At 56.9% G+C, this 25571-nt stretch overlaps 1 protein-coding gene across 4 annotated transcripts; it reads left to right on the top strand.

Annotated features, from left to right (window-relative positions):
- The first annotated feature begins 204 nt into the window (after nucleotides 1–204).
- On the top strand, nucleotides 205–19311 carry Rab17 (RAB17, member RAS oncogene family). Of its 4 annotated transcripts, none has more exons than XM_077799744.1 (6): nucleotides 205–337; nucleotides 5379–5494; nucleotides 12893–13044; nucleotides 13886–14011; nucleotides 18259–18352; nucleotides 18601–19311. In XM_077799744.1, the coding sequence occupies exons 2-6, from the start codon at nucleotides 5395–5397 to the stop codon at nucleotides 18708–18710; spliced, it is 582 nt and encodes a 193-aa protein (XP_077655870.1). In that variant the 5' UTR covers nucleotides 205–337; nucleotides 5379–5394; the 3' UTR covers nucleotides 18711–19311. The 4 variants fall into 4 exon arrangements, with proteins under 4 accessions (XP_077655870.1, XP_026251842.1, XP_077655871.1 ...); XM_026396057.2 differs by having other exon boundaries at nucleotides 5379–5538; XM_077799745.1 differs by lacking the exon at nucleotides 205–337 and adding an exon at nucleotides 5195–5237.
- The last annotated feature ends 6260 nt before the right edge of the window (nucleotides 19312–25571 follow it).

Genomic DNA, 25571 nt, shown 5'->3' with positions numbered 1-25571 from the left:
GAACAGAGCTCAGACACTGGAGAGGCAGGCCTGGAGTGTGACTTCCGGCCTGCCCCTGCCCCAGGTGACCACATGACCGTGAGTGGACTTTGCCCTGGAGCCTTGGAAGGGAAGGGAAGGGAAGGGAAGGGAAGGGACCTGACCCCCAGCTACCCCTTGCCCAAGGCTGCGGTGACAGCAGAGCCTCCTGTCCTGCCACAGCCACCGCCCAGCCCACCTGGAAAGGGAAGCAGAGCTCTCCCCAGGCCAAGAGGAAGAAGGAAGGGAGACAGGTGGGGCCTCCGGACCTGCAGGGGACGACCTCGGGCTTTTGGGAGTGAACAACCGTGGGAAACAGGTGAGCCTGTGCGGGGGCTTCTGCATGCTTGGCAGAGTGTCTGTGTGTCTGTGTGTGCTTTGCAGAGTGTCTGTGTGTCTGTGTGTGCCCGCGTCCTGGTGTGCATCACCAAAGGGACCAGCAGAGGCCTTGGTTTTGGTTCCGCGGGACCAGAGCTGTCCTGGTTTGGATGCTGGCTGGCTCTCTGGAATGGATGCCCTGAAGGTGTGCAGTTAAAGACCTTGAGTGTGAACTGCTGAAGAGGCTGTCCCCTCCAAGGGATCTGTTTTGGTAACGTCAAGATGCTCAGCAATACAGACAGTCACGTCTCTGAGCTCGCCAGATTTTCTCATTAGGACTCTCTTTTTAACGGGGTCTGGCTTTTACTTTTCTGTATTAAGTGGCCACATTGTTCTGATCACGAGGGAATCGAGGCGTAGACAGCTATGCAGGGTTCTTCTCCAGCCTGGGGAGGAGGACACAGGAGGAGCACCCCCGCAGCCTGAAAGCAGACCCGCCCCCAGTGAAGACCAGTCTGGGGTTGGCCTCCTGCTTTCTCCTTTGGTGGAAGGCAGGTGTGCTCCTGAAAAGCAGCACCCCAGTCAGGACCGGAAGAGGAACCCCGACTCCTGGCCTCCGGTAACTTCCAGAGCCAGGTCAGAGGTCAGACCCCCAGTTTTCTCTTGGAACTGAGAGCTCCAACCTCCCGTTGTTGAAAGCTGACCACACACCATCAACTTGAAAAGGCTTACTGCAGTCTCACTTATTACAGAGAAAAGAGGCTAAGTCAAGTGAAAATCCAGTGAGAGGCTGTAGGGAGCTGTGTAGACACCACACACATGGCCTTGAAGCACAGGTAGCTCGTGGACACTGCCTTTGATGTTATGTTAAGGTTCTGTTTTGTTTTTTTTAAGGCAGGATGTATGCTTTATGTTAAAACCGTGGGATTCAGTTTGCTTTGAAGGTGCGTGGGAAATCAGATGGGCACAATTTCCTTGGTGGTTGACCTGAGGGTGTGGGACTATAGGTAGTTTCCTTTTTTACATATTGACAATATGTTTATATTTAAACACACAATACACCCACACTGGGTTCAGTCCCTAGCACCAAATATATATAGAGAGAAGGGGGTGCTCTACCACTGAGCCATAATGCCAGCTGTTTTATTTTATTTTTTATTTTGTTTTTGAGAGAGGGTCTTGTTAATTTTCCCAGGATGGCCTTGAACTTGTGATCCTCCTGCCTCAGCTTCCCGAGTCACTGGGATTATAGGTGTGTGCCACTGTGCCTGGTGAAGAGTATTTTTTTTAAGCACAGAGATGTATTTTATCCAAGAAATACAAAACTGGTGTCCCAGTAGTGGGGCATTCATTCATATTCCACCTATCCAGGATAATCCACACATGTTTGGGCCAAAGATTTCCTTGGATTTTAAGATGAATTTTATTACTCTGTGGGAATAATAGCAAAGAAACCTGGAGGAGCACCTTTGGGTCCTTGGGAATGTGCTCCCGTGGATGTTAGGACTCCCTATAGAGATCCCAGTGCAGATCAGTGAGGTGTTTTCTCCTCAGAGAGTGGCTGATGTACCTTTATCAAGAAACAAGCATTAAATCAGGTGCAGTGGCACACACCTGTAATCTTGGTGGCTCAAGATGCTGAGGCAGGAGGATCACAAGTTCAAAGTCAGCCTCAGCAACTTAAAGAGACCGTGTCTCACAATAAAAAATAAAAAGGTTGGGGATGTGGCTCAGTGGTTAAGTGCCTCTGGGTTCAATCCCTGGTATAAAAAAATAAAAGAAATAAGTATTGGTGGGGTGAGGGTGCTCCCATGATCCCAGTTATCTAGGAGACTGAGGCAGGAGCTCAAGTTTAAGGCCAGCCTGGGCAACTTAGTGAGACCTTGCCTCAAAATTTAAAAAAAAAAAAAAAATTGAGGCTGTAGCTCAGTGGTAGAGAGCCCTGAGCTCATCCCAGTTAATACACACAGAAGAAAAAACAGACGACAAACAAACAAGGGTGAGCTGGAAAGTTAGAAGATTTCATTCTTGAAAGTGGTAACTTGCTCAATCCCCAGTACAGGAAGAAAGAAAGAAAGAAGAAGCAGTTTCTCAGTAGGACTGGCTGCTGAGCCTCTCTTGGCCGGGAGTCTGGCCGTCCCCCTGGGAGGCTGACCACTACTGCACTTACTGCTGCTCTCTGCCAGTGGCTGGAGGACGCTGGTGTCCAGCGAGGGGGCAGAGCTGGAACAGTGTGCCGGGCTTTGCTCTCTGCGTCCTTGTCCTGGGAGAGCTGCTGGGCTCTAGGACGGGGTCACGCGGGTCCCACAGGTTTCTTGCTCAGCCTCGTGGGCTCTGTGCAGATGGCCAGGTGGGGCTAGGGGGCATGGCTGCCCTGCTCCTCTTGGTGGAGGGTCTGTCGGCTGCACCCTGCAGCCCTATCTGAGCTCGGTGTGCAGGGTGGCCTGCGTGTGGTCCCTGGGACGCTCCTGCAGTGCCTGCTGGTGGCCTTTGGTCTCCCTCTGCAGTTGCCCCAGCCACTCCTTGACGAGTTCCAGAGTTCCAGGTGTGATTGTCATAAAAGCCACAGGGCAGAAATGTCCATTTACGGCTCCTGGCTACATGCTGAACACCCACTGTATGTTCAATGGGCACAGTCCTGGCCCTTGTTAGCAGTTATAGCCAGTGAGAGAGGAATCACGTATAATTCACAAATCAACGCAGATCAAACCAGGTCTTTCAACCAAGAACAGAACGGGGAAGTGCAGGCTCCACCTGGCAGGCACTTTGTCTGTTCCGGTGACCAGTATGTGTGGGGGCTGGACACAGTGGATAGCAGCTGAGAGACCAGAGGAGACTGTTGCAGAGAGAGGTTTGCACCTGCTTGAGGGAAGGCAAGGTGAACTCCCGGGTTTGTTTGACAGTGGACTTGATGAACTTTGAGGCCTTCTTATCTTTCCTGGGGCCTGCTCAGGCTCTGGACTCTGGTCTGCACTTTGGCTGGCCGGGTGACTTGTGTTCCTGAGGCCAGCTGATTTCTGGGAGGCTTTCCCCTGGCTCATCGTGGGTGTTTGACTTTGACCTTGGAGTTGAATCTAGAGTGGGTCAGACGTATGCAGAAGGAGCTGCTTAGAGCCTCCTTGGTGGGTGCTGGTGAGCAGAGTGGGCCTTTCGAGGACCCTCACTGGGCTGTGGTGGGTCTGAAAAATGAGGAAATTCCAGGGTGGCCAGGCAGGTCTGGGCCGCTGTCTCAATCAGGTGGCTCCCACAGCTGCCTTCCTCAGGCAGAGCTGGTTCCTCCCTCAGCCACTCTGACCTCCTGTAGGCCCTGAGCCATGGCCTCAGTTCAGGCAAACATTTCAAATCACAGGTGCTGGGTAACACGTTCTTCCTCTGCGCTCCACGTTGTCTCCCCCTCCACCCAGCCCTTAGGTATTTACTGAGCACCTATCATGCTATTACCAGACCTGAAGAAAACAAGGTTCTGTGTTTCTCAGCCATGGCTGCATGCTGGGAATACCTAAGTAGCTTTTTTTTTTTTTAAAGAATGAATGAAAAATTTAAACAATTAGTTTATATTTCTGATTTTTCTCTGAAACTCTGAAACATCGCAGTGCATGGTGAATCCCACAAGGATGATGTTGAGGGCCACAGCCGAGTCGGAATGACGCATGGCATTTTTTCCAGAAGTAGTGGTTGAGAGGTGACACCAGCGAGTTCTTGCAGAGTTCCCGTTGAGTTCCAGTTGAGCTCTCACGGGGATTCCCAGAGAGTTCCCATTGGTTGGGGAAGTGCCGGAGGAGGGATATTTCTCATTGCTGGTTCCTGGAGGAGCCGCGTGGCGTTGGGGAGAGTTCCCGGGGAGCGTGTGTGGAGTGTGCTGGTGGAGTTCAGAAATAAAGTTTGTTCCTGCGTCAGTGTCTCGTGATTTGTGCCCAGCCAGACTGCGGCAGGATCCCCCTGAGATGGGCCTCGGGACTTCTCCCCGGGGCTCTTTCCTTGTCCAGGCATTTTCTGCCTGGGACAGGCCTGTGGGCCTGGGGATTCGGGCCTGTCTGGGTTGAGCCTTTGCTCCCCCGCCTGTCACACCCGGCCCTTCCCGGTCATGGAGGGAGAGGAGGTCACAGACTGGCCCAGCTGCCCCATGGTGGTGTGGACATGAATTAGGGGATGTCTCTCTTTCTAGAAGTGGCCCAGATCAGAAACAGACATTAGAATGTCACCACGTCGCCACCCCCTGGAGACACCGCAGTGGTCTTCAATGACTGAACAGTGCAGAAATGAACAGACCCAGTGCGTCTTTCAGGGGTGTGCTGGCCACACTCACCAGGCACTTTTACCAATGGACAGTGTGTGCCTGACCCTGTCTCACTGTGCAGGGTCCAGGCAAGGTGTTCAGTGGCCACACGGTGCATCAGGAAACCTGGGGGGGAATGCTGCCAGACACCTGGTTCCCCTTGCAAGGGAAAGAGAACGCCCATCCTACCGAGACTGCTTCAGCCTGATGGGGCGGGTGGCGGTGTGGGTGGCCCACCCTGGGCCAGACCTGGTCACTGGAGGAGTGGGTGTGGGTACACGCCGGGACCCTTCTCTGCTGGGTGTGTGGGCAGAAGTTTCTACAGATGACAAATGTGCAGGTTCACACGTACCTATTTGGACTGTGGAGCTGGCTTTCTGCAGGGCCTGGAGCTGGGTTCCGAGGTCCTAGAGAACCAGAAAGACTGAAATGTGTGAGGCCCGAGCACAGCACTTTTTAGGGAGAGGTTTTGGAAAGTAGGAAGTGTGCCAGCCAATAGCTGCGCAGGGTCCTGGCCGGTCAGGTCTGAGCCCTCCGTCTGCAGGGGCACTCTCCAGGCACGGCTCCTTTTGCTCCTCACAACGGATACAAAGTAGATCCTGCTGGCCCAGCTTACACGGGGGAGGTGGGTCTGGGTGCAGAGTGGGCAGGTGCCCGCCCAGGGCGCCGCTGACCGGCTCTGTGCTCCCCAGGAGCAGCCCGGGGAGCCTGCTGACGGGATCTGGCCTCAGACACCCAGCCTGCCTCAGTCTGTGGCTCTTTGCAGGGGATGGCGCAGACAGATGGACTCACCCCGCCCAGGGAGGCCCCTGGCCAGCCCCGAGTGTCCAAGCTGGTCCTCCTGGGAAGTGGCTCCGTGGGCAAGTCCAGCCTGGTGCTCCGGTACGTGAAGGACGACTTCAAGAGTGTCCTGCCAACTGTGGGATGTGAGTGCAGGGCAGAGTGGGAAGCCCACAGGGGCAGGCTGGGTGGGCACCCTGGAGCCCCGCGGTTCTGGGCCCCAGTTGAGTGTGCTCAGCATGCACACCAGCCGTGGGGTGGGGACAGCTGAGGTGCCATCAAGGTCAGGCATGCGGAACAGAATCCAGCAGGGCAGGTACACGCCCTGCCTCTGAGACAGGCGCCAGCCCAGCTGGGGTCAGCATGGGGTGGAGGTTCAGGGTCAGCTCTGGGGAAAGATGGTCTGGTGAAGGGCGACCCAGAGGACATGCCTGGATCTGCCCACTGAGCCACCCGACTGGCCTGCAAACCCCACTCCCTGGTTAATTTATCCCCAAAGAGGCTCCGTTTCTGCCTGGATTTGGTTTCCTAGCCGGGCCTGGATTGGGGAGGGACTGTGGGCCACGAGGGTGGGGGCCAGGAGGGAAGACCTTCTCCTGGGCGTCTTAGGAGGCTGGCCCCTCGGGCGTCTTAGGAGGCTGGCCCCTCACGGTCTCAGAGGTGAGTGTCTCAGGGCATCTGCAGGCTGCTGGCCCCTTTACTTCCTCTGGGCGCATCCTGCCTGGCTGCCATGCCCAGTTCCCAACTGAAATAGAGAATCCAGTGTGCTCTTTATGCCTGTCCTCTCCAAAGGCGGCTTAGGGTGGGGACAGTGTGTTCAGCAGCAGGGCTTCGGTTCAGATGGGCACTCGGCCACAGGGAAGCACCGGCTTCTCTCACTCCTGTGTTCAGTCACTTGATGAGTGTCTGAGTGTGGACGCCGTCTCTGGCCTGCATTAGGCATGGAGAGTTCCAGGGCAGGATGAAGACGTGCCAAACACGAACGGCTACGAAACGCAGCACAGGGCACTGGCAGAGTGGGAGCCCTTCCCTGTCCCTAGGGCATGGCTCCTGGAGGCTGCAGGGCCATGAGTGGGGTGAAGGGTGGGAAGTGACCAGCAAGGGACTGCTCTAGAGGGAGCTGAGGAGAGCCTCAGGGGTCCACTCAGGCCAGCTGTGCAGGCTGCACCCCTCTCTGTTAGCAAGAACACCCACACCCCCACGCCATTCGCCCAAGATATTGGACTCGGGCTTGCTTTCAGAATACAGCAGCGTGGCCTGAGTTGAGATGGGAGACCACAGGACGAAACCTAGACGGTGAGGGCCATGTCCCTGGGTGGTCAGGGACGTGATGTGGGAGGGAGGAAGTAGGTGCTAGCCCCTGCCAGCTTGATTGGCTCTGATTTCGAGGTCTGCGGGGATGGCTCATGGCCAGACGGGCCCAGCCTGCCCGTGGGAACCTGTGGGAACAGCTGTGCCTGCTGGTTACTGTGCTCTGTGAACACCGGGCTTCCTTCTTTGTTCATCCTAAAGTAGCAGCAGCACTAAGTAGTTGCAGCAGTGACCTTGTGGCCCACAAAGGCTGAAATACCTGCTTCAGCGCCGTTGACAGGTTTGTGACCTGGCCTAGCGGTCTGCAGGTCCAGCACCCTGGAGGCAGCAGGCCCCATGGAGGGTGCACGAGGACAGGGCAGTGACTGCAGGGAGTGGAGGGTGGGGCTGCATGATTGGGCCATCTCCCTGCGTCGGGAGGGTCCTGCACACACTGCTCCCTGGGCCTCAGGGTGACCGAGAGGGAGCAGAGCCTCGACAGTGGGGTGAGGCTTGCTGTCAGGGAAACAGACGGTCGAGAAGCAGCCAGCAGCACTCGGAGAGAACCACAAACTTCATTTCACCCTGCGCCCTGGAGAAACAAAACTCCAGACTGAGCCCTGACCCACAGCTTCTCACAACATTGTAGGTTATTTGGTGTCCTCTTAGACCTACCCTCTTGGGGACTTTTTCCTCTTTTAGGGAAACTCCTGATCTGGAGGCCTTGTGTGTGGGGGTCGCAGGCCTGGTTCGCAGGCCTGGTTCACCTTACCGCCCTGCTCCTGGGCAGCCCGGGCCAGGAGTCTGCCTCTGCTGGCCCTCCCTGTCCCTGGTTCACCTTCTCTTTAGGGGGACACCCAGCGTCAGCAGGGTGGACACAGGCTGGGCCCTTTGAGAGGTCTAGGCTCACGGTCCAGGCCTGAGCTGCAGGGGGCAGGCCTGGGTGGCCCCTATTTCTAGTCCCCTCCCCAGCCCTTGGGGCCATCTTCCAGTGGACTGTCCCCTCCCCAGCCCTTGGGGCCATCCTCCAGTGGACTGTCCCCTCCCCAGCCCTTGGGGCCATCCTCCAGTGGACTGTCCCCTCCCCAGCCCTTGGGGCCATCCTCCAGTGGACTGTCCCCTCCCCAGCCCTTGGGGCCATCCTCCAGTGGACTGTCCCCTCCCCCAGGCCTGGGTTTGTCTCTCTGGAGGGAAGAACCTCTTATCTGGGCAGGACTGTGCCTGTGGTGCTGTGGCCTTTGTCATACTGTTGTCCCTGTGGGATATCGTCTAGAAGGGAGGCAGAGGACATCCAGATTAGGTCAACCTGCGACCACCCTGCTCGCTGGGCATGGCAGTTCCCTGTTCACCTTTATACACCAGGTGGAGCCCCGTCTCTAGGACGCAAGAACAGTGTTCCTGTGGGGACAGTGGCCTGGATTCTGTCCTAGTGTCTGAGTCATGCAAGTCTCCACAGGCTTTAGACTCGGAATAGATACTGCACATGCTCCGGCTGTCCTTGGAAGTTGCCACATTATTATAATGGTCACATTATAATGTAAACAGATATTGTATCCTTTGTATGTTATGTTGGTCTTACTCTGTGAGGTTTGATATTGTTCCTATTATTTTATTATTGCTAAGAGTGTTTTCCCGCTTCTCAGGGGAGGAGATGGAGTGACGTGACCCCTGTAGCCTCTGGTTTGGGGAGGGGTCCTGTGCTGGGCAGAGCCTTTGTTCACGTGTGGCTTTTATCAGTGAGGGTGAGGACTGCAGAGCCAGGCAGTGTGTCTCTCTGGTGACCGTGGGTGCTGTCCTCGTCCCCAGAGCAAGCATGGGACCAGGGCCTGTGGTGTCCCAGGTGGGGCCACTTCAGGACAGGGCCAGCTCCAGGGTCCTTTGGGAGATTGACATGTCCCTGGGTCCCTCACTGAGTGGTTCTGCAGAGCTTCAGGACGGGGCTCCCTGGCCATCCCTGGGAAAGACGTGGCCCACCTCAAGGAAAAGGAGGAGAGGTGACAGACAAACAGTCCCCAAAGCTGAGAAGCCAAAGGGCTGTCCAGAGGAGCAGCGCCAGAGCGGGGTCTCCCAGGGGCCACCAGCCCATCTCCCCTTTATCTCCTGATACCCCAGCCACAGAGGATCAGTCCCGCCACAGGAGAGGGCGTGACGGAGGGGGCAGGCTGCCCTGGGCAGGAGTAGCCACTGGCCAGGATGGGCTGGGACCACCCAGCGCTCCCCGGCGACCACCCCATCCCGAGTCCCATTGGCCCAGGCGGGGGGCATTCTGGCCTACTTCCCTGGCTGCAGGGGCTGTCCTGGAGGTGCCTCAAGCTTCCCCCAGGCCCACTGGGCTTTATACACCAAGGGGACGGTGACAAATGAGTGCAGAACACATCTGATGTGACCAGCTCACTTCCCTGTGGAACTCAGCACTCTGCTGATGTGCTTGGACCCTGAAGAGATGTGCGTTTCAGGCTTCACCTTCTACGCAGGTGATAATTTCTACTAACTGGCGAGCACTACAGAGAGCATTCAAATGAGCAGATTCTGTAACAAAGCCAAAACACTTTAATGACATTAAAATTGAGTTCAGGCACAGTCCATTTGGGGCGATGGAACACAAGTTAGAGCGCATCCCCTTGCTGCACTCTGAATTCCTGTCCTGTTGTTCAGTGTCCACGGGGGCTTATAGAAGCAGGCAGAGGAGGAGGAAACTGGCTTGTACCTCTATGGGCCATGGTGAGACATGGCCCCAGGTGGCCCCAGGTCACCTTACAGCTCATTAATACCATGCCACCGTGTTATCTGGACGAGCAGATTCTAGAGACTCCAAAAAAAAAAAAAAAGATTCCCGGCTCTTGGCTCCTTCTGGCCCCACATGGCCTGCCTTACACCTAATATCATTTCAGGTGAAACCTCCAAGAGTGTCTGGGTTTCTTAGAAATTTACTCATTTATTTTTGTGGTGCTAGGGATTGAACCCAGGGCCCCTCACAGGCTAGGCCAGAGCTCTGCCACTGAGCCACGCCCACAGTCTTTTTTATTTTATTTTGAAACAGCATCTGGCTAAGTTGCCCAGGCTGGCCTTGAACTTGTGATCCTCCTGCCTCAGCCTCCCCATGGCTGGGATTACAGGTGTGTGCCACCACACCTGTGCAGGAATGTATTTTTTTTTTTAAAGAGAGAGTGAGAGAGGAGAGAGAGAGATAGAGAGAGAATTTTTAATATTTATTTTTTAGTTCTTGGCGGACACAACATCTTTGTTGGTATGTGGTGCTGAGGATCGAACCCGGGCCGCACGCATGCCAGGCTAGCGCGCTACCGCTTGAGCCACATCCCCAGCCCCAGGAATGTATTTTTCAATCACGTTTGGCTTTAGCTGTGCAGATGTAGAAAACGGAGTCGATGGCGATTTGAAAGCAGAAGGTGGTACCTCTGTGCTCTCTCCTGGGCTGCAGCAAGCCCCCAAGGCCCAGGTGGCCTCAGACACCTGCAATGGAACCCGCCTGACAGGCCTCTGAAGGGAGGGAGAACCTCACTAGGCCCTGTAGCTTCACCTGCTTTTGGTGGCTTCCCTTCTTCAGTTGACTTTAAAAATCACAGATTTTGGAGGCCACACAACATCTTGAGTCTCCCACTAGCTTTGCTGTGGAGCACCGCTTGGGCCTGGGGGTCGTGACGGTAATGGCTGCCTAGGTTACATTTCAGGGACTCCAAGGTGACTTTTGTCAAAAACACCAACTCTTCACTTGGGCCAGCACCGGTGTCTGACAGGGACTTGATGTCAGGAGGCCCCAAGCTGTACCTTCAGGTCATGCGAACACTGCCATGTTTAGAAAACACCTTCTCCAAGAGCCATGGAGCTGGCTCACACCAGGAGACCACTGCTTCCCCCCATCGCCTTCCCCACACCTTCATCACCCCTCAGTCCCAAGGATGTGCCCGAACACTAGGCTCAGGAGGCAGGTTTGAGATTGGATGTCCCCTCCACGCTCGGCCAGCTTGCACGTGCCTTGGCTGGTGCCTGGCCTGGGGTGTGAGGGCAAAGCAGGGCTGGAGTGATAGCGCTTTCCTCCCGTCTCCAGGGAAGACGTCATTCTGGGCTCAGTGAGCATCCAAACACCCACCTGGTGCCACCACTGCTTAGATTGCACTCCTTGGAAATTTGTCCGGGTTTTGCACCCATCTAAACACAACTCTTGGGCACCATTTTTAAAGTGGAAAAGAAGAAGCTGAGCAGCTAAGGTTGGTAAATGGAAGACGTGAACCTGAGCTTTATGTCCACCTGTGCCTGGCTGTGACAACTTCTAAATGCAGCAAGTTCAAAATCAGATATGTGATCTGACCTGGTGGTGCACAGACAGACAGGGTGTGGGTGAAAGGTGAGGATGCTGGGTGATGACTCCAGGGAGAGCCAAGAAGACAGGAAGAGGAAGTAGAAGTCGATGCACCAGAACCGGTGCCCCCGTCTTCTCATGCAGTTCTATAGCCACCTGGGCAGTGGGTACCATTTGCTTGCCTTTGAGAAAAGCAAACTGAGACGTGGGGAGTTGGAGCAAGTTGCCTAGGTCCTCACAGCTGTGCGCCACACCCAGGGCCCACGAAGGGGAGCCTGCTGTGCCGGCGGTTCGTGTTCAGGCATGACAGTGGCCTGTGTGAGCTGCAGCTGTCCAGACGAGGGCCACTGCTTGACTGAACTTGTTAGTCTAATCTCAAGTCCATGGCCTGCAGGAAAATGTGGACGAGTGGGCGGAAGAGCTTAGAGCTGCTTCTCTGGAGGACCTACCCCAGCTCCATTCTCCAGGAGAGAATCAGGATCTTCCTGCTCCACACTGGAAGTCTCTGTTCAGCCCTGGGCTCTGTCTGTGGTGGAACTGCGTCCCCTAGAGATATCACCAAGTCCTCACCCCACAGCCTGGGAGTGTGACCTTACTGGACTTAGGGTCTTTGAGACGTTATGAGTTGAGATGAGCTTTTCCTGGACTTAGGATGGTCCCTGAGTCCAGTGCCTGGTGTCCTTGTAGAAAGAGGAGAGAACCCAGGGACACAGAGGGAAGGCCATGTGTACTGGAGACAGGTTGGGGTGATGTGTCTAGAAGTCAGGGAGCACCGAGGAAGGCTGGCCACCCCCACAGCTGAACACAGGCAGGGAATGGCTTCACCCTTAATTCCCCAGAAGATGCAGACCCTGCCCCCCAGAACTGGAAGAATAAATCTGCTTTGTTTAAAGCCACACAGTTTGTGGCCATTGGTTACTGCAGCCCTAGGACACTCACACGCTGTCCTTGGAGTGGAAGTTTTGATTTTGAACATGTGGCTGCCAGAATCTCTCCAATGGGCTCCACTCCCACCCTGGATCTGGGTGGGTGGCCAGGGTGCTGGCAGGAGCCTGTTGGTCTCTGCTGACCCCTTCATGCCCTGACATCTCCCCCTCCTCACTCTTCCCCTCTAGATCTCCCCACAAGCCACACACTATGGCACAAAACATTTGGCTGCTGTTAAATGACTATTTTAAAATCACATCACCTTGGAAGGCTTGGGAAAAAAGTCTTCAACTTAAACACAGAGAGCCCAGTATGTGCAAGTAGATCTTCATGCCATGATTAAGTAGGTGCGGGAGTAAGATAGTCCTGCCTCCACAGCCTCCCTGTTCCCCTGGGAGCAGAGAACACCAGGCTCCGTGGGCCTCTGGGTGTGTGCAGGGTTCCCAGAGGCTGCAGCAGGACATCCCTAGCTCCCCTGAGGACTGGTGACCTCTGCAGACTTGGAGAGTTCTCTAGGTGAAGTGAAGGGACACCAAGTAGGGGCAGCAGAGGGGGCGGCTGGTACCCAGTGGTGATGGGAAGCTGGTGAGGCCAGCTGATGGTGGGATCTGAGGGCCTCCCTGCAGGACAGGCAGGGGAGCAGAGTGGCCCTAGGTGCAGGGGCTCCAGGGTCCCCAGAGCTCCGCTGCAAAGCTGGGAGCGGAGCTGTGTGGGGTTCTTGGTCATGGGACACCTCTTTCAAATTGCGCCATTCAGAGCCTGGAGTTGGGTCCTTGAGCGGGCACCCTCGGCCCAGAGCTTCTGGGAATCTACCAAGCACCGGGTGCACTGACAGGTGGCTCTGGGCTTGGTCAGGAGCTCCTGCACAGCACGTGGCCAGCCTTGCTGACTGGTCACCGACAGAGCTGTCTGGATCCCAGTGAGAGCCCCCTCCCCTCAGGGAGCACCCGCCTGCCCTGTTCCAGGTGCGTTCTTCACAAAGGTGGTGGATTTGGGAGCCTCGTCTCTGAAACTTGAGATCTGGGACACGGCTGGCCAGGAGAAGTACCACAGCGTCTGCCACCTCTACTTCAGGGGCGCAAATGCCGCGCTGCTGGTGTACGACATCACCAGGAAGGTAGGGCTGCCCGAGGCACGCCCCGGGCTCTCCGGGTCCACCCTGGTCCACCCTGGTCTCCCAGGCAGTGCAGCATCTTCTGAAGGACTCGTGCTGGGCTGGCCCCACAGTCTATGGTACAATCACAAGTACAGAGGCCACGTCCACGCGCCCTCGCCACCTGACTCCCCTGACCCTGCACTTGCCTCTGCTCTTCCATGATTGGCCCAGCAGGCCCCACGCAGGGCAGTGTCTTCCACACTCACTAGTGCGCTGAGATGGGGGGCTGTTACAGACACAGCCCCCCACAGAGACCGTGGAGATGGGAGGGAGGGGGGCTGCAGGCCCAACCTGGGAGGTAGGAACTAGCCATGCTGGGGGGCAGTGGGCCTGGGGGAAGGTGAGAGGGGCCTGGGTGAGAGAGCAGGGTGGCATCCAGAGAGGGTGGGCAGTGCAGTGGCCCCGCAGTGAGGAAAGCAGGGCCTCCACCCTCCTCGCGGGGGGCAGGAGGGGCTACAGGGGCCAGGTGGAGACTCCTTACCTGGTCTTTGGGATATTGCAGTTAGGAGCAGGGTTTGGAGTGGTGGACGCCCCCTACTCTCCTGCACAAAATGTTCCAGGGGTGGAGGCCCCTGGCCCAAACACCCTGTGTCCCCGTCCCTGGGCCCCTGCAGCTGGCTGCTGGCTGCAGACACCAGCCTGGGTGGGAGCAGGCCGGCCACCCACCTTGGAGGAACTGGGAAGCCCTGCAGGGCTGGGATTGCCCACGGCATCCTGGGACATCGGCAGCCTGGGCCAGGCCTGCTCTGCTGCCCTGGACCAGAGGCCACCACAGGCCCACCGACAGCCCTCTCTCCTCCAGGACTCCTTCCACAAGGCCCGGCAGTGGCTGGCAGACCTGGAGAAGGAGCTCCACCCAGGGGAGGGCGTGGTGATGCTGGTTGGCAACAAGACGGACCTTGGCGAGCAGCGGGAGGTGACTTTCCAGGTGCCACTCGGGCCAGGGGAGGAAGCCCCCACCCCGCAGCCCTGGGTTGTCACATGGGCTCACACGCACACACCCACACCACACCCTGAGGCACACCAATGCACACACCCACATGCCCGCACCTCGCACACATAGGTACACACACCTGCAGGGACATTGCCCACTCACACCCCACACTCACACCCCTACACTCACACCCCCACACTCACACCCCTACATTCACACCCCCACACTCACACCCCCACACTCACACCCCCACACTCACACCCCCACACTCACACCCCTACATTCACACCCCCACACTCACACACCCACACTCACACACCCACACTCACACCCCTACATTCACACCCCCACACTCACACCCACACACTCACACCCACACACTCACACCCCCACACTCACACCCCCACACTCACACCCCTACATTCACACCCCCACACTCACACCCCCACACTCACACCCCTACATTCACACCCCCACACTCACACCCCCACACTCACACCCCTACATTCACACCCCCACACTCACATCCCTACACTCACACCCACACACTCACACACCCACACTCACACCCCCACACTCACACCCCCACACTCACACCCCCACACTCACACCCCCACACTCATACCCCCACACTCACACCCCCACACTCACACCTCCACACTCACACCCCCACACTCACATACCCACACTCACACCCCCACACTCACACACTCACACCTCCACACTCATACCCCCACACTCACACCCCCACACTCATACCCCCACACTCACACCCACACACTCACACCCCCACACTCACACCCCCACACTCACACCCCCACACTCACACACCCACACTCACACACCCACACTCACACACTCACACCCCCACACTCACACCCCCACACCCACACTCACACCCCCACACTCACACCCCCACACTCACACCCCCACACTCACACCCCCACACTCACACCTCCACACACACACACACACTCACACCTCCACACTCATACCCCCACACTCACACCCCCACACTCATACCCCCACACTCACACCCCCACACTCACACCCCCACACTCACACCTCCACACTCACACACACACACTCACACCCCCATACTCACACCCCCACACTCACATACCCACACTCACACCCCCACACTCACACACACCCACACCTGTGCATGCTTGTGCCCCCCCACATACTTTCCACCTTAGTTTCCCTTTTGGCCAAAGAAGTCTGGAATCTCTGGAGGGTGCAGGGGACCCACGCATGCCCCTCTGGGGAGCTGGCTGCAGGGTCCCTGCCTGCTGGGAGTGGGGCCTCCCCGCCAGCCTCCAGGCCTGTCCTGGTCACCTGGCGCCCTTCCCACCCCTCCGCCCCTCCTTGCGACTTGTGGGTTCTCACGTATTTTCTTTGTATTCAATATATTGTTGAAGAAGGGTCAAGAGAATAAATCCAAACTTCTTTGGTAGGAACTGCACAAGGGACAGAAAATTCAAAAAGCCGTAGTTTTTCTATGAAACGATACACAGCAGAATAAATGCCGCAGAGACGTGTGTGAGGCACTGTGGGGCTGAGAGGAGGGCCAGACTGCCCGTGGCCTCGAGCCCGCCTGCGGGGTGGACGGCCTGGGAGCATGTGTGTGCGTGTGTAGGACGTGTGCACCCCTGTGTGTGTGGGTGTGTGCATCTGGGTGGTCTGTGGTGTGCAGCTGTTGTGTGTATAGGTATGTGTGGGCACCCACATGTGTGTTGTGGGAGCTGTGTGTGTATACAGTTGGCCCTCTGCATCTGTGAGTTCTGCATCCACAGCTTCAACCTACCATGGATAAAAAAAAAATTGTGTGTGCATTAAATGTGTACAGATGGTTCTCTCCTCATTAGTCCCTAAATAACTCAACATGACAACTCTTTAGACAGCACGGGCGCTGTGTCAGGCGTCACCGTGATCTAGAGACGGACCACAGTGCGGAGCCGGTGGGCAGGGTTTATGCACTAATGCACCATTTTGCAGAAGGGCCTGGAGCACCAGGGCTTTTGTGTCTTCCGGGGTCCTGGAGCCCATCTGCCTGGATACTGGGCACCATTGAGCAGGTGTGTGTGGGAGGACATGTGTGGATACGGGGGGTGCATGGGTTCTCCTGTGCATACAGAAGTGCATGTGTGAAGGTGTGCGTGCAGCTGGGTTCCAGGACAGGCTTTCTGCGTGGCAGGCAGAGGAGGATCAGATGTGTGAGAGGCAGGGGCGGGGGCACGGGCTGCAGGGTCCTGCCGAGAAGGCCCTCTGTGCTCCGGAAGCAGAGCCCCTCGCATGGGGGCTTTGGTCTGGAGGCAGCAGTAGGTCCCTGGAGGGTGTGAGAAGGGTCAGGACCTGGTGGTGACTGGGAGAGCAGTCAGGTAGGGAGACCCGGAGGCTCTCAGCTCTGCCGGGCCCGGCTGGGGGCACCATTGACTCTGCTTGCCCAGCCTCTCCGCTGTGGGCAGTGCCAGATGCCTGTGGCCCAGACACGCTGTGGCATGGAGCCCACAGGAGCGTCCACCAGGGCTGGGCCCTGCACCATCTCTGGGGCTCCCCTGGGCCACAGGCCTAGAGACCCAGGCCACGGCTTTCCTCCTCCCCCTGCTCCGAGGGAGGAAGCGGGGTAGGACAGAGCTGAAGATGCTCTGGTGGCCACAGAGGGCCAGGCAGGACAGGCAGAGCCCAGGGAGGTGCACCCCAGGCCAGAGCTGCATTGTTAAGATGAGTTTTTAAAATCTATCATTTTCTTTTTAAATTTTTTAATCACTGTTGTGATCCAACCCAAGGCCTCCCACACTCTAGGCCAGCTCTCTGCCACTGAGCTGCACCCCAGCCCTGAACTGGCATTTCCAAATAACTCTCGCATTGCAAAGAGAGCACAGCAATCCCAGTGCTGTCCTCCAGCCTCTGCAGTGTCACTGTCTTACATGACCTTGGAGGACCGTCGCCCGACTGACCCTGCACAGCTCTGGCTCAGACCCCCCCCACCCCCCGTTTTCCCTCTGATGTCCTTTTGTGGCAGGAACAGCGGCTCCCAGTTCTGGCCAATGGAGGTCCTTGGAGTGCCCCTTGTCCCTTCCACCTGCTCTGTCACTGTGAGCGCTTCCGAATTTTCGGAATTCATGGTGTTCTTTCCAGCCCTGGAACCGGCCGTTCGCCGAGGAGCCTGGTTCTTAGTTTGGGGGGATTCATTTAGAAACAACGTCCAGGTGTGGGGTGTGCTCATGGCCAGGGGTGGGGGCAGGGGGGAGAAGACCATGGGCCTCACCTGGAGACCTCAGGAGATGAACTGGCAGGCGTGGGCTGACTCAGGGCACAGGTGGGGGCGGGCCTCTCATGAGAGGGACCTGGCTTCTTGGAGGTGACAGGGGAAAGGGAAGCAGGTTGGAGATTCCAGGGAGTCCAGGAGAAGGCAGAGAGCAAGAGCAGGTGGCATCAGTTGGAGCCTGGGAGGGGCACCCAAGCTGGAGCGGCTGTGGAGGAGGTGGGCTTGGCAGGCGACTGGCCTGCAGAGCTGCCCCTCTTGGAGTGGCTGCCAGGGAGGCTGGAGAGCTCGGGCGGCCATGAGAACCAGGAGCAGAGGCTGCAGAACGGGGAGTGAGGGGAGAGGGAAGTTTTGGAGACTCTGAGGACCTGGCTGAGAAGCCAAGGGGAGGGGAACGCAGAGCTGACCCACAGGCTGTGGGCGGAGACCTGGCTGCCAGCTCCGTGTGAGGTGGCATGGGGAGGGGTCCCCAGCTGAGTGGTCTGGGACCGCCAGGTGCTCCTCCTTGTTGGGAGGGGCCGGGGGGCTTGGGGAGAGTGGGCGTGGGAGAGCCCATCCTGGGCCACCCTGACTCCTAGGTCTGGCCCTGGCCTCTCTCCTTCCTGGCCACGGTTTCCTGTGGTCTCTGCTCTGGTTTCTCCACTTAGCCTGACCCTGTGGGGAGCAGGGCCCTGCCATGCCTCCCCGCTTCCTCTGTCCCCTGGGTTTGGGTATCTCGCCTCTGTCAGCTGGACAGTCACAGCAGGAGGGCCCCTCCCTGTCCAGCTCCAGGAGCCTCTTCCAGTGTGACCTGTCCCCTCCCTGTGTCTCTCCCTCTTGGTCCTGGGCCTGCTGCTCCAGGTGGCCAAGGGCTGGGGCTTGGGACTGGAAGAACGTGGGGTGGGGTTTTCCAAGGGCCTGCAGCTGCCCTTGGGCGTGGGTTGGAGGTCGTTAGTGTCCTCCGGGAACTCATAAACCCGTCCTTTTCCCTCAGGAAGGGAAGGAGTTTGCCGAGAGCAACAAGCTGCTGTTCATGGAAACCTCCGCCAAGCTGAACCTCCAGGTGTCCGAGGTCTTCAGCACCGTGGGTGAGTGAGGGCAGCCCACCGCCGGACGAGGGCCGGGCTCCCACGGGACCTGCTCCACTGGGTCTTCTTTTCTGGTGTCTTGGGACCAAGAGTCTGTCTGTTGGGGACAGGGGGTGAGCAGGAGGGACATGGAGTCCTGGGTTCCGGGCTCTGAGCAGCTGTCAGGAGGGCGGGCCTGGGCTGTTCTGCCTGCAGGCTGTGTGGTCCCGGGGACTCTCCCCAGTCAACTCTCCCTTCTTCCTTCACAGCGCAAGAGCTACTGCAGAGGGAGGCCAGGCAGAGCCACAGCGCACAGGGGGATGCAGCCGTGGTTCTGAATGCGAGTCCTGCCCCGCAGGCCAAATGCTGTGCCCGTTAGAAGTGCTACTCCAGGGGGCCATGGAAGGACGTCCAAGGCCAGGCCTGGGGGTCTCCAGGGTGAGCTGCTTTCGGCTTGGCTCTTCATCAGTTGCACTTCGTGGCTGGTGCTGGACTGTGCCTGAGGGCTGGCGGCTTCCAGAAGTTGGCGTCCTTGGTCATACCCAGTTCCCAAAGCTGGGGGTGATTGTCAGGGGAGGATAGGGTGTCAGATGGCTCCCAGAAGACTGTTGCCCACCATGGCAGATCCTGGACACCCCAGTCACCTAATTGATTGCTTTGTCACCAAACGTGGAGGGTTGGTATGAGGCAGAGAGGAAGCAGAGATCAGGACTCTGATGATAGCCATGGTGGACAGACACCTCCATCTGGCTTGGCAGGAATGCTGGGCTAGGGCTGGGCCCACCTGCTTCTGGGAGGTGGGAGAGAAGGAAGAGGCCCCCAGGGAGGTGGCGGTACCCGAAGAAATGGAGTGATGGACGTGGGTGGCTGATCTCAGGCGGTGGCCCTGGGGAAGGTGCCAGTGGCAGGCTGCTGAGGTGAGTAGGCAGCCACAGTCCTGCTGGGAGCACAGAGGCTCCGACTTGTACCCTGACGTGGAAGTTGTGCTGTCGAAGCATCTTTTTCTCTTAAGATTAAACTGCTATGAACCATCTGGCTCTGGGCGAGTTTGGAAGGGTGAGCTGGGCACAGCCTGGTGGACTGCAGTGTGAGGGGCATTCCAGGGGCTCCTGAGCCACGCGGAAGGAGGCCGAGATGTGCAGGTGTGACTGGGGCGGGTGCGTGCTGCAGTCCGGCTGCAGCAAAATAGCCGGGGGGGGGGGGGGGTGATGAATAACTTGTGTGCGTTGATACAGCAGGAATAGGAGCCGTTTATTGTAGGACAACAGAGCTATTTATACATTTTGCAGTTTATCTTAATTAGCATAAACTAGATACATCAGTCAACCAATAAGGAATCTCCACACTTAATGGCTCGCTTTTGTTACTTCTCAAACCACTCCCTCTGACATTTTTCCAGGCACCATCCAGACTTGTTTACGAACTCTAACATTTCTCTGGCAAAATACCAGGTGTTATTTTTGACTTATTTACAGACCTTAACAGGCGCGGATCTTCATTCTGATGCCACGTGACACATGGCCCCCACTGAGGCTGCCTGGCTCAATGGAGGAGCCTGGTCCCCGTTCGGGGAGGTTAGCTTGGTGACTTTTCTGTTGGATCTCTCCTGACACCTGACGCAGCAAGGGGAAGGTATTCCAAAGGGGGACGTGTTGGGGAGATTTTGTCCTCATCTCTGGCTCCCTGGTAAGCAGATGCGAAGTCTAAGTATCACCACGTGGCTGCCAACTGAGGAAGACGGCCTTGCCGTGCGGCTCTAAGGCTCTGAGGAGGGGCCATGCACAGTGCCCTCCCACGTGACCCTGGACTTCTCATCCCTGTTGGGCCTCACCCAACAGAGAGGGTGCTCTCTGCTCTGCCCACTTTGCATGGACAGCACCTCCCAGTCCAGGGACTTGGTCTTGGGGTGGGGGCATCCCAGATGGAAACCAGCGGTGGGGGTGATGGGAGACTGGGGAGGGACATGGGCACCAGGTATTGGCTAGGACCCGCCTAGGGAGGTCACTCGGCAGGGCTGTGCCTGGTAGGAGACCCGCCCAGCCTGGGCCTCAGCACTCCAGCCACACTTGGTACCACTCGTCCCAGGGAGGGCCTTGTGGGCGTGGTTGCCCTGATTGGAGGGAGACACTTGTTCTGGGGAGGTGGGAAAGGTCAGAGTGTCCTGGTGCTGATGTGAAAAGGGTAAAGAAAGAGAACCAAGGGGGCCTTCATTTTTTACCAATGCTCTTAGACAACTTCATAGGGGGAGCCTCAAGACAGTGCTGTGTAATTGCTGTCATCTGACTGCTAGTGACATTGGGCAATGTGTCCTCGCGTCCCTGCCATCACAGGGGGCCTGAGCAGCACTGGGGACACCCTGGAGGTGGCAGGAGGCCGAGTTTGCCCATGGCCACCAGGGGGCGTTCCAGCACTACTGAAGGAGTTCCCTGCTGTTGGCTGACCTGCAGACTGAGCGGTCAGGGCTCTGCTAAAGAGCAGACCCATCCCACTGATAGAAGAGACCCTGAGAAATAAGTGGGAAAATTCTAGGGTGCCCTCTATCTGCTAGCCTGCTTCCCTGTGGCTGGTCTCGCAGTGCTAGGATTTATTCAGTGCATCTTTGACTCATTCCCATCCAGAATCCTTCCATGGTCTCTCCAGGCCAGGATGGATCTGGTGCAATCCAGCCCCCTTTTCTCCTCCCCCACTGGGCAGATGAGGCTCAGCGCTGCCCTAAAATCACCTGGGGAGCAACAGGAGGAACACTTGCACCTGCATCTTGCCCAATCTTCTAAAGAGATGAGTCTGTGCTGGGATTTTAAACTATCCCAGGTGAGCTTAGAATTCAGCAAAGGTTGAGAAACCATGTGAGGACAGGGCTGCCTCACATGCCTCTGTAGGCTCCCCCGGGCTGGTACAATGCCTGGCACAGGCATGTGCTAACCAAGGGACAGAAACTGCTGTTTTCCCCACAGTCCTAAAGGAACTTGCTATGGTTTGGATGTGATGTGTCCCCCAAAAGCTCACATGTGAGACAATGCAAGAGGTCTGCAGGAGAAATCACTGGGGTATAGCCTTAATCTAATCAGTGGATCCGTCCCTGGTAGGGGACTGAGTGGTAACTGGAGGCAGGTGGGTGTGGCTGGAAGGAGTGGTTCACTGGGGACGTGGCTTTGGGTATATATTTTGTATCTGGAGAGTGGAGTCTCTTTCTCTCTCTGCTTTCTGATCACCATGTGAGCTACTTCCCTGTGTCACACTCTTCCTCCATGTTCAACCTCACCTGGAGCCCTGAGGAATGGAGCTGGTCTCTGTGGACCGAGACCTCTGAAACCATGAGCCCTCAAATAAACCTTTCCTCCTCTACGGTCGCTCTGGTGGGGTCTTTCATTCGCAGCAGGGAAAAGCCTGACTCCAACAGAACAGCTGGCTTTCCTGAGAACAGCCCCCTACAGTGGGCAGGTGTGATGGCAGGCTTGCCCAGGGCCCTGCCAGTGCCCCACCCTCCTGCCCCGCCCACCCAGAATCTAGGGTGCTGGGGATGAACCCAGAGGGGTGGGGGATGTTCCCAGCAGAGGTGCATGCTCTCGGGAGGCCAGCTCTAGGGTGCCTGCAGTCCTGGCCACAGCCTGGGCAGGTGCCACCGTTGTCCTAGGCTGGACTTGGACCTGGGACTTTCCCCAGCAGCTGTGCGTCCAGGTGTGGAGGCAGGAGGCAGAGAGGGCTGCAAGTGGCCCTCCACAGCTCCTCGCCATCCTGTCCACTCCCGGGACCTGTTGTTCCTCTGTTCTCGTCTCCTCCCATCCTACCTGCCATTCTTATCTAACTGATGGACGGACCCTGCTGTGGTTCAGGCATGAGGTGTCCGCCCAAAGCTCCTGCTGATGCAGAAGTGTCGGACGTGAGATGATGAGATTCGGAGACCTGGAACCCCATCAGTTGGTCCTCATTTGAGCCGACTGACTGGGTGGTGACTGTGGGCAGGTGGGGGCTGCCCTGGGAGGGGCACCTTGCTGCGGCCTCTTCCCCTTCTGTTTCCTGGTGCTGTGGTGGGAGCAGTGCTTCTCCACCTTGTCTTCCGGCCATGCCCTCTGCCTCACCCGGGCCGAGGGCAGCGGAGGGGCCTGCCCTGGGCTAACCTGAGCCTGTGAGCCCAAATCAACTCTTCCTCCTCTATATTGTTGTTGTTGTTGGGCATTTTGATCACAGCCACGAAAAGTTGACTAAGGCAGACCATTGTCCCCAAACTCGATGACTCACACTCCTGTTCTTGTCTTTTAACATCGGTTCCCTTCTTGGGGCTCCCAAGGGTCCAGTGTAAGATGATTCAAGGTGTCCATCAAAATCTATTTGTCAGATACTAAACAACAGAAAGAGAGGTGTCTTCTTGGGATGCATCCAGCGTGTCTAGGTGGGTGGTGGTAAGAGAGTCACCCCACGGACCCAGGACGTCACAGCTGGCCTGGGAAGGACATCAGGGTGCTTCCTCTTGGGCTAACTGGGAAGCAGGACACTCCCATGGGGCCAGGACAGCCACGCGTGGCTTGTGGACCACACGGGGAAGAACTCTCTGTGTCACACAGGTTGTCCTTAACCACCCGGTCAAGTCCAGTGGGGGGTGGGTGGGCACTACCGGCCGACACAAGAGGAAGGGCCAGGGCACCTGTGCCCCCTGAGTAACCTGCATCCAGTTAAAGCCTGAGGCCTCCTCTCGGATGACAGGAATACAGGGACAGAAGGATGAGAGCCACACCCGGGAGGACAGGGAAGAGACAACTGTCACCAGACCACACAGGTGCATTGTTCCATAAGAGGACCCACAGGGTGCTTCCAGACACCAATGTCATGCTGGGCGCAGGGGCTCCCGCCTGTCATCCGTGAGGCTTGGGAGGCTGAGGCAGGAGGATCATGAATTCAAAGCCAGCCTTAGAAAAAAGCCAGGTGCTAAGCAACTCAGTGAGACCCTCTCTAAATAAAATACAAAATAGGGCTGGGATGTGGCTCAGTGGTCGAGTGCTCCTGAGTTCAATCCCTGGTACCAAAAAAAAAAAAAAAAGAAAGAAAGAAAAGAAATCAATGTCCCAACAAAACACAAAAACAAGGAGCCCAGGGTGAGAGAAATAACTGTGACATTAGATTGGAACCTGATAAGAAAAAAAAGTTTTAAGACTTTTGTGATATATACTTAGGGATTTTTGCATATGGAGTAGATAAAAATACTATTGATTAATTATATTTTTTCAGGTATGGTTTTGTGATTATGTAGGGAATTGTCTTATTTTGGGGAGAAGCATGCTGGAATACTTAGGGGCAACGTCCTGGTGTAGAGACAGAGGAGGGCAGGAGGAAACCAGAGACGAGAGCGGTGACAGCTGAGTCCAGGTCAGTAGATTCTGGGGGCCTCACGATAATTTCTGAACTTCCCTGTGTGTTTGAAGCTGTCGACACACGAGTTGTAGGGAGCATAAACCCTGGCCTCTTTGTGTCTGGGCAGAGAAGGTGGATCTGTGTCCTGGGATGCCCTGGCTAGGTGGCATGAGCAGCAGGCAGGGCGTTGCCGCCCGCTCTGGAGGCTGTGAGTCTGGGCTGGGGTGGCGGCTGGTCCTGCCTGCCCCAGGGCTCTCCTGCTACGAGGCTGGTGCTCCCTGGCAGAGCTGCATCTCCTGATCTCTACCTTGGGTTCACGTGGCTTCTCCCTTTGGTCCTGCTGTCCTGATTTCCCCTTTCTCTAAGGACACTGGTCCTGTTGGATTGGCATCACCCTGCTCCTGCCTGAGCTTAGCAATGTCCAGATAAGGCCACATCTAAGGTAGGGGCATTAGGCTTCGGCTCATGAGTTTGGGGGATGGGTGAGGCAGCCCTGAGGAGTAGGTGAGTGCCCGGCACCTTGGAGATGCCTGGTCTCCAGCCTTTGCTTCCCTGACCCCAGAGGGAGTGGGCACCCAGTCCAGCCTGGTCAGAGGACGAGGTGGGCTTGGCCTTCTCCTGACCATATGGGGCAAGGGTCCCCTCCTAAGTCCTCATCTGGGTGGCAGGTCCCTGAATCCCTGATGTGCAAGGGAAGTGTTAGGTCTTTGCCCCACCTGACAAGGTTGTAGCCTGTGAATGGTGGTCACTGGCCCTCTGTCCCTTGGTTTGCCAATCCCATGGCCCCATACCCCTGCCTGGGGTATTGCCAGAGTCTCCCAGTCAGTCCCAACTGTCTACAGATGAGCTGGCCTCCCTTGAGCCAAATAGGACCAGGTGATTTCCTCCTAGTGACCTTCGCGGCCACAAGTCGTCCTGTTGTTATAGTTAAAGCTTCGTCCCAGGGTTTCATAAACTGACTTCCAGACCACTCATGTATAATCGAATCAAGCCTTTATTGAAGCACACCGGTGGCGGCTGACCAGAACATAAAGCTGTTCCCCTGCTCAGCCCCGAACAATTGCAAGGCACTCCTTATAAACCTGAAAACTGCAAAAGGGATGTTCGGGGGTCCAGCCAATGCAAGCCAGCCAGGTTACAGAAGTGGGAGAGTGCAGTCAAGCGGAGGGAAGCCTAACTAATCACAGTTAGCCCAGTCACCCCAGTTACAGGGCCCTGTTACCCTAGTTACAGAAACAATGCCCCTTTGGGTACTTTTGTGTTCTTAAAGGTTTCTATAGCAAAAGGAAAAGGACATCTTCCCCAGTCATGACCCTTCTACTTGGCATGGTTGTTATGATGAATCGTAAAACAAAATGGAGTCACATTTGCTCCTACTACCACACTGTCCTCCTCACTCCTGGGCACAGCCGTGGGCCCTGACTGCCCTCCTAAGCAGAGCCCCTGTTCTCTTTGCCTCAGAGGCCCGGCTCCTGTGGAATCCAGAGCCCCGTCACCAGGGGGTCATTGGCGCTGAGTTCCAGGTCTGTGCCCACCCTGGGCTGTGGCCTCCTTGTGGGAGTCCAGTGCAGGGTCTTCAGTGCGCTGGTCCTTTTGTTCCACCCCCATCCAGCTCCAAGTCATTTCATCAACCGGGAAGGAGCCCGCCTGGCCGCCGGGAACCTGCTTCTTCTCTCTGGGACTTCACTCTGGGAGCGCACGGTGGCTGTGGACAGTGCTGGCTTCTTCCCGCAGCGTCTCATTTTCAAGCCTGTCCTGTTGCAGCAGGCGCCAGCGCCCGCTCCGCTCCATTCATCTCCTGATGAGCGCTATGGGGTATTTATACCCCCCAATCCCACCCCCTCTGTGGTGCTGTCAGGAGCTGGCCTTCAGGAGGGGACCCTGCTGTGAAGAC

The sequence above is a fragment of the Urocitellus parryii genome, chromosome 1 (assembly GCF_045843805.1).
Source record: "Urocitellus parryii isolate mUroPar1 chromosome 1, mUroPar1.hap1, whole genome shotgun sequence".
Taxonomy (NCBI): domain Eukaryota; kingdom Metazoa; phylum Chordata; class Mammalia; order Rodentia; family Sciuridae; genus Urocitellus; species Urocitellus parryii.
Note: the sequence above shows the minus strand (reverse complement) of the source record. Positions and strands in the feature narration are given on the sequence as shown.

Excerpts from the sequence above, each read along its gene's own strand:
- Rab17 (XM_026396057.2), top strand. The coding sequence starts at position 5,382 with ATGGCGCAGACAGATGGACTCACCCCGCCCAGGGAGGCCCCTGGCCAG. Across the intron at positions 5,539-12,892 it reads TGTCCTGCCAACTGTGGGAT|GTGCGTTCTTCACAAAGGTG; the intron begins GTGAGTGCAGGG and ends GCCCTGTTCCAG. Across the intron at positions 14,012-18,258 it reads AGCGGGAGGTGACTTTCCAG|GAAGGGAAGGAGTTTGCCGA; the intron begins GTGCCACTCGGG and ends CTTTTCCCTCAG.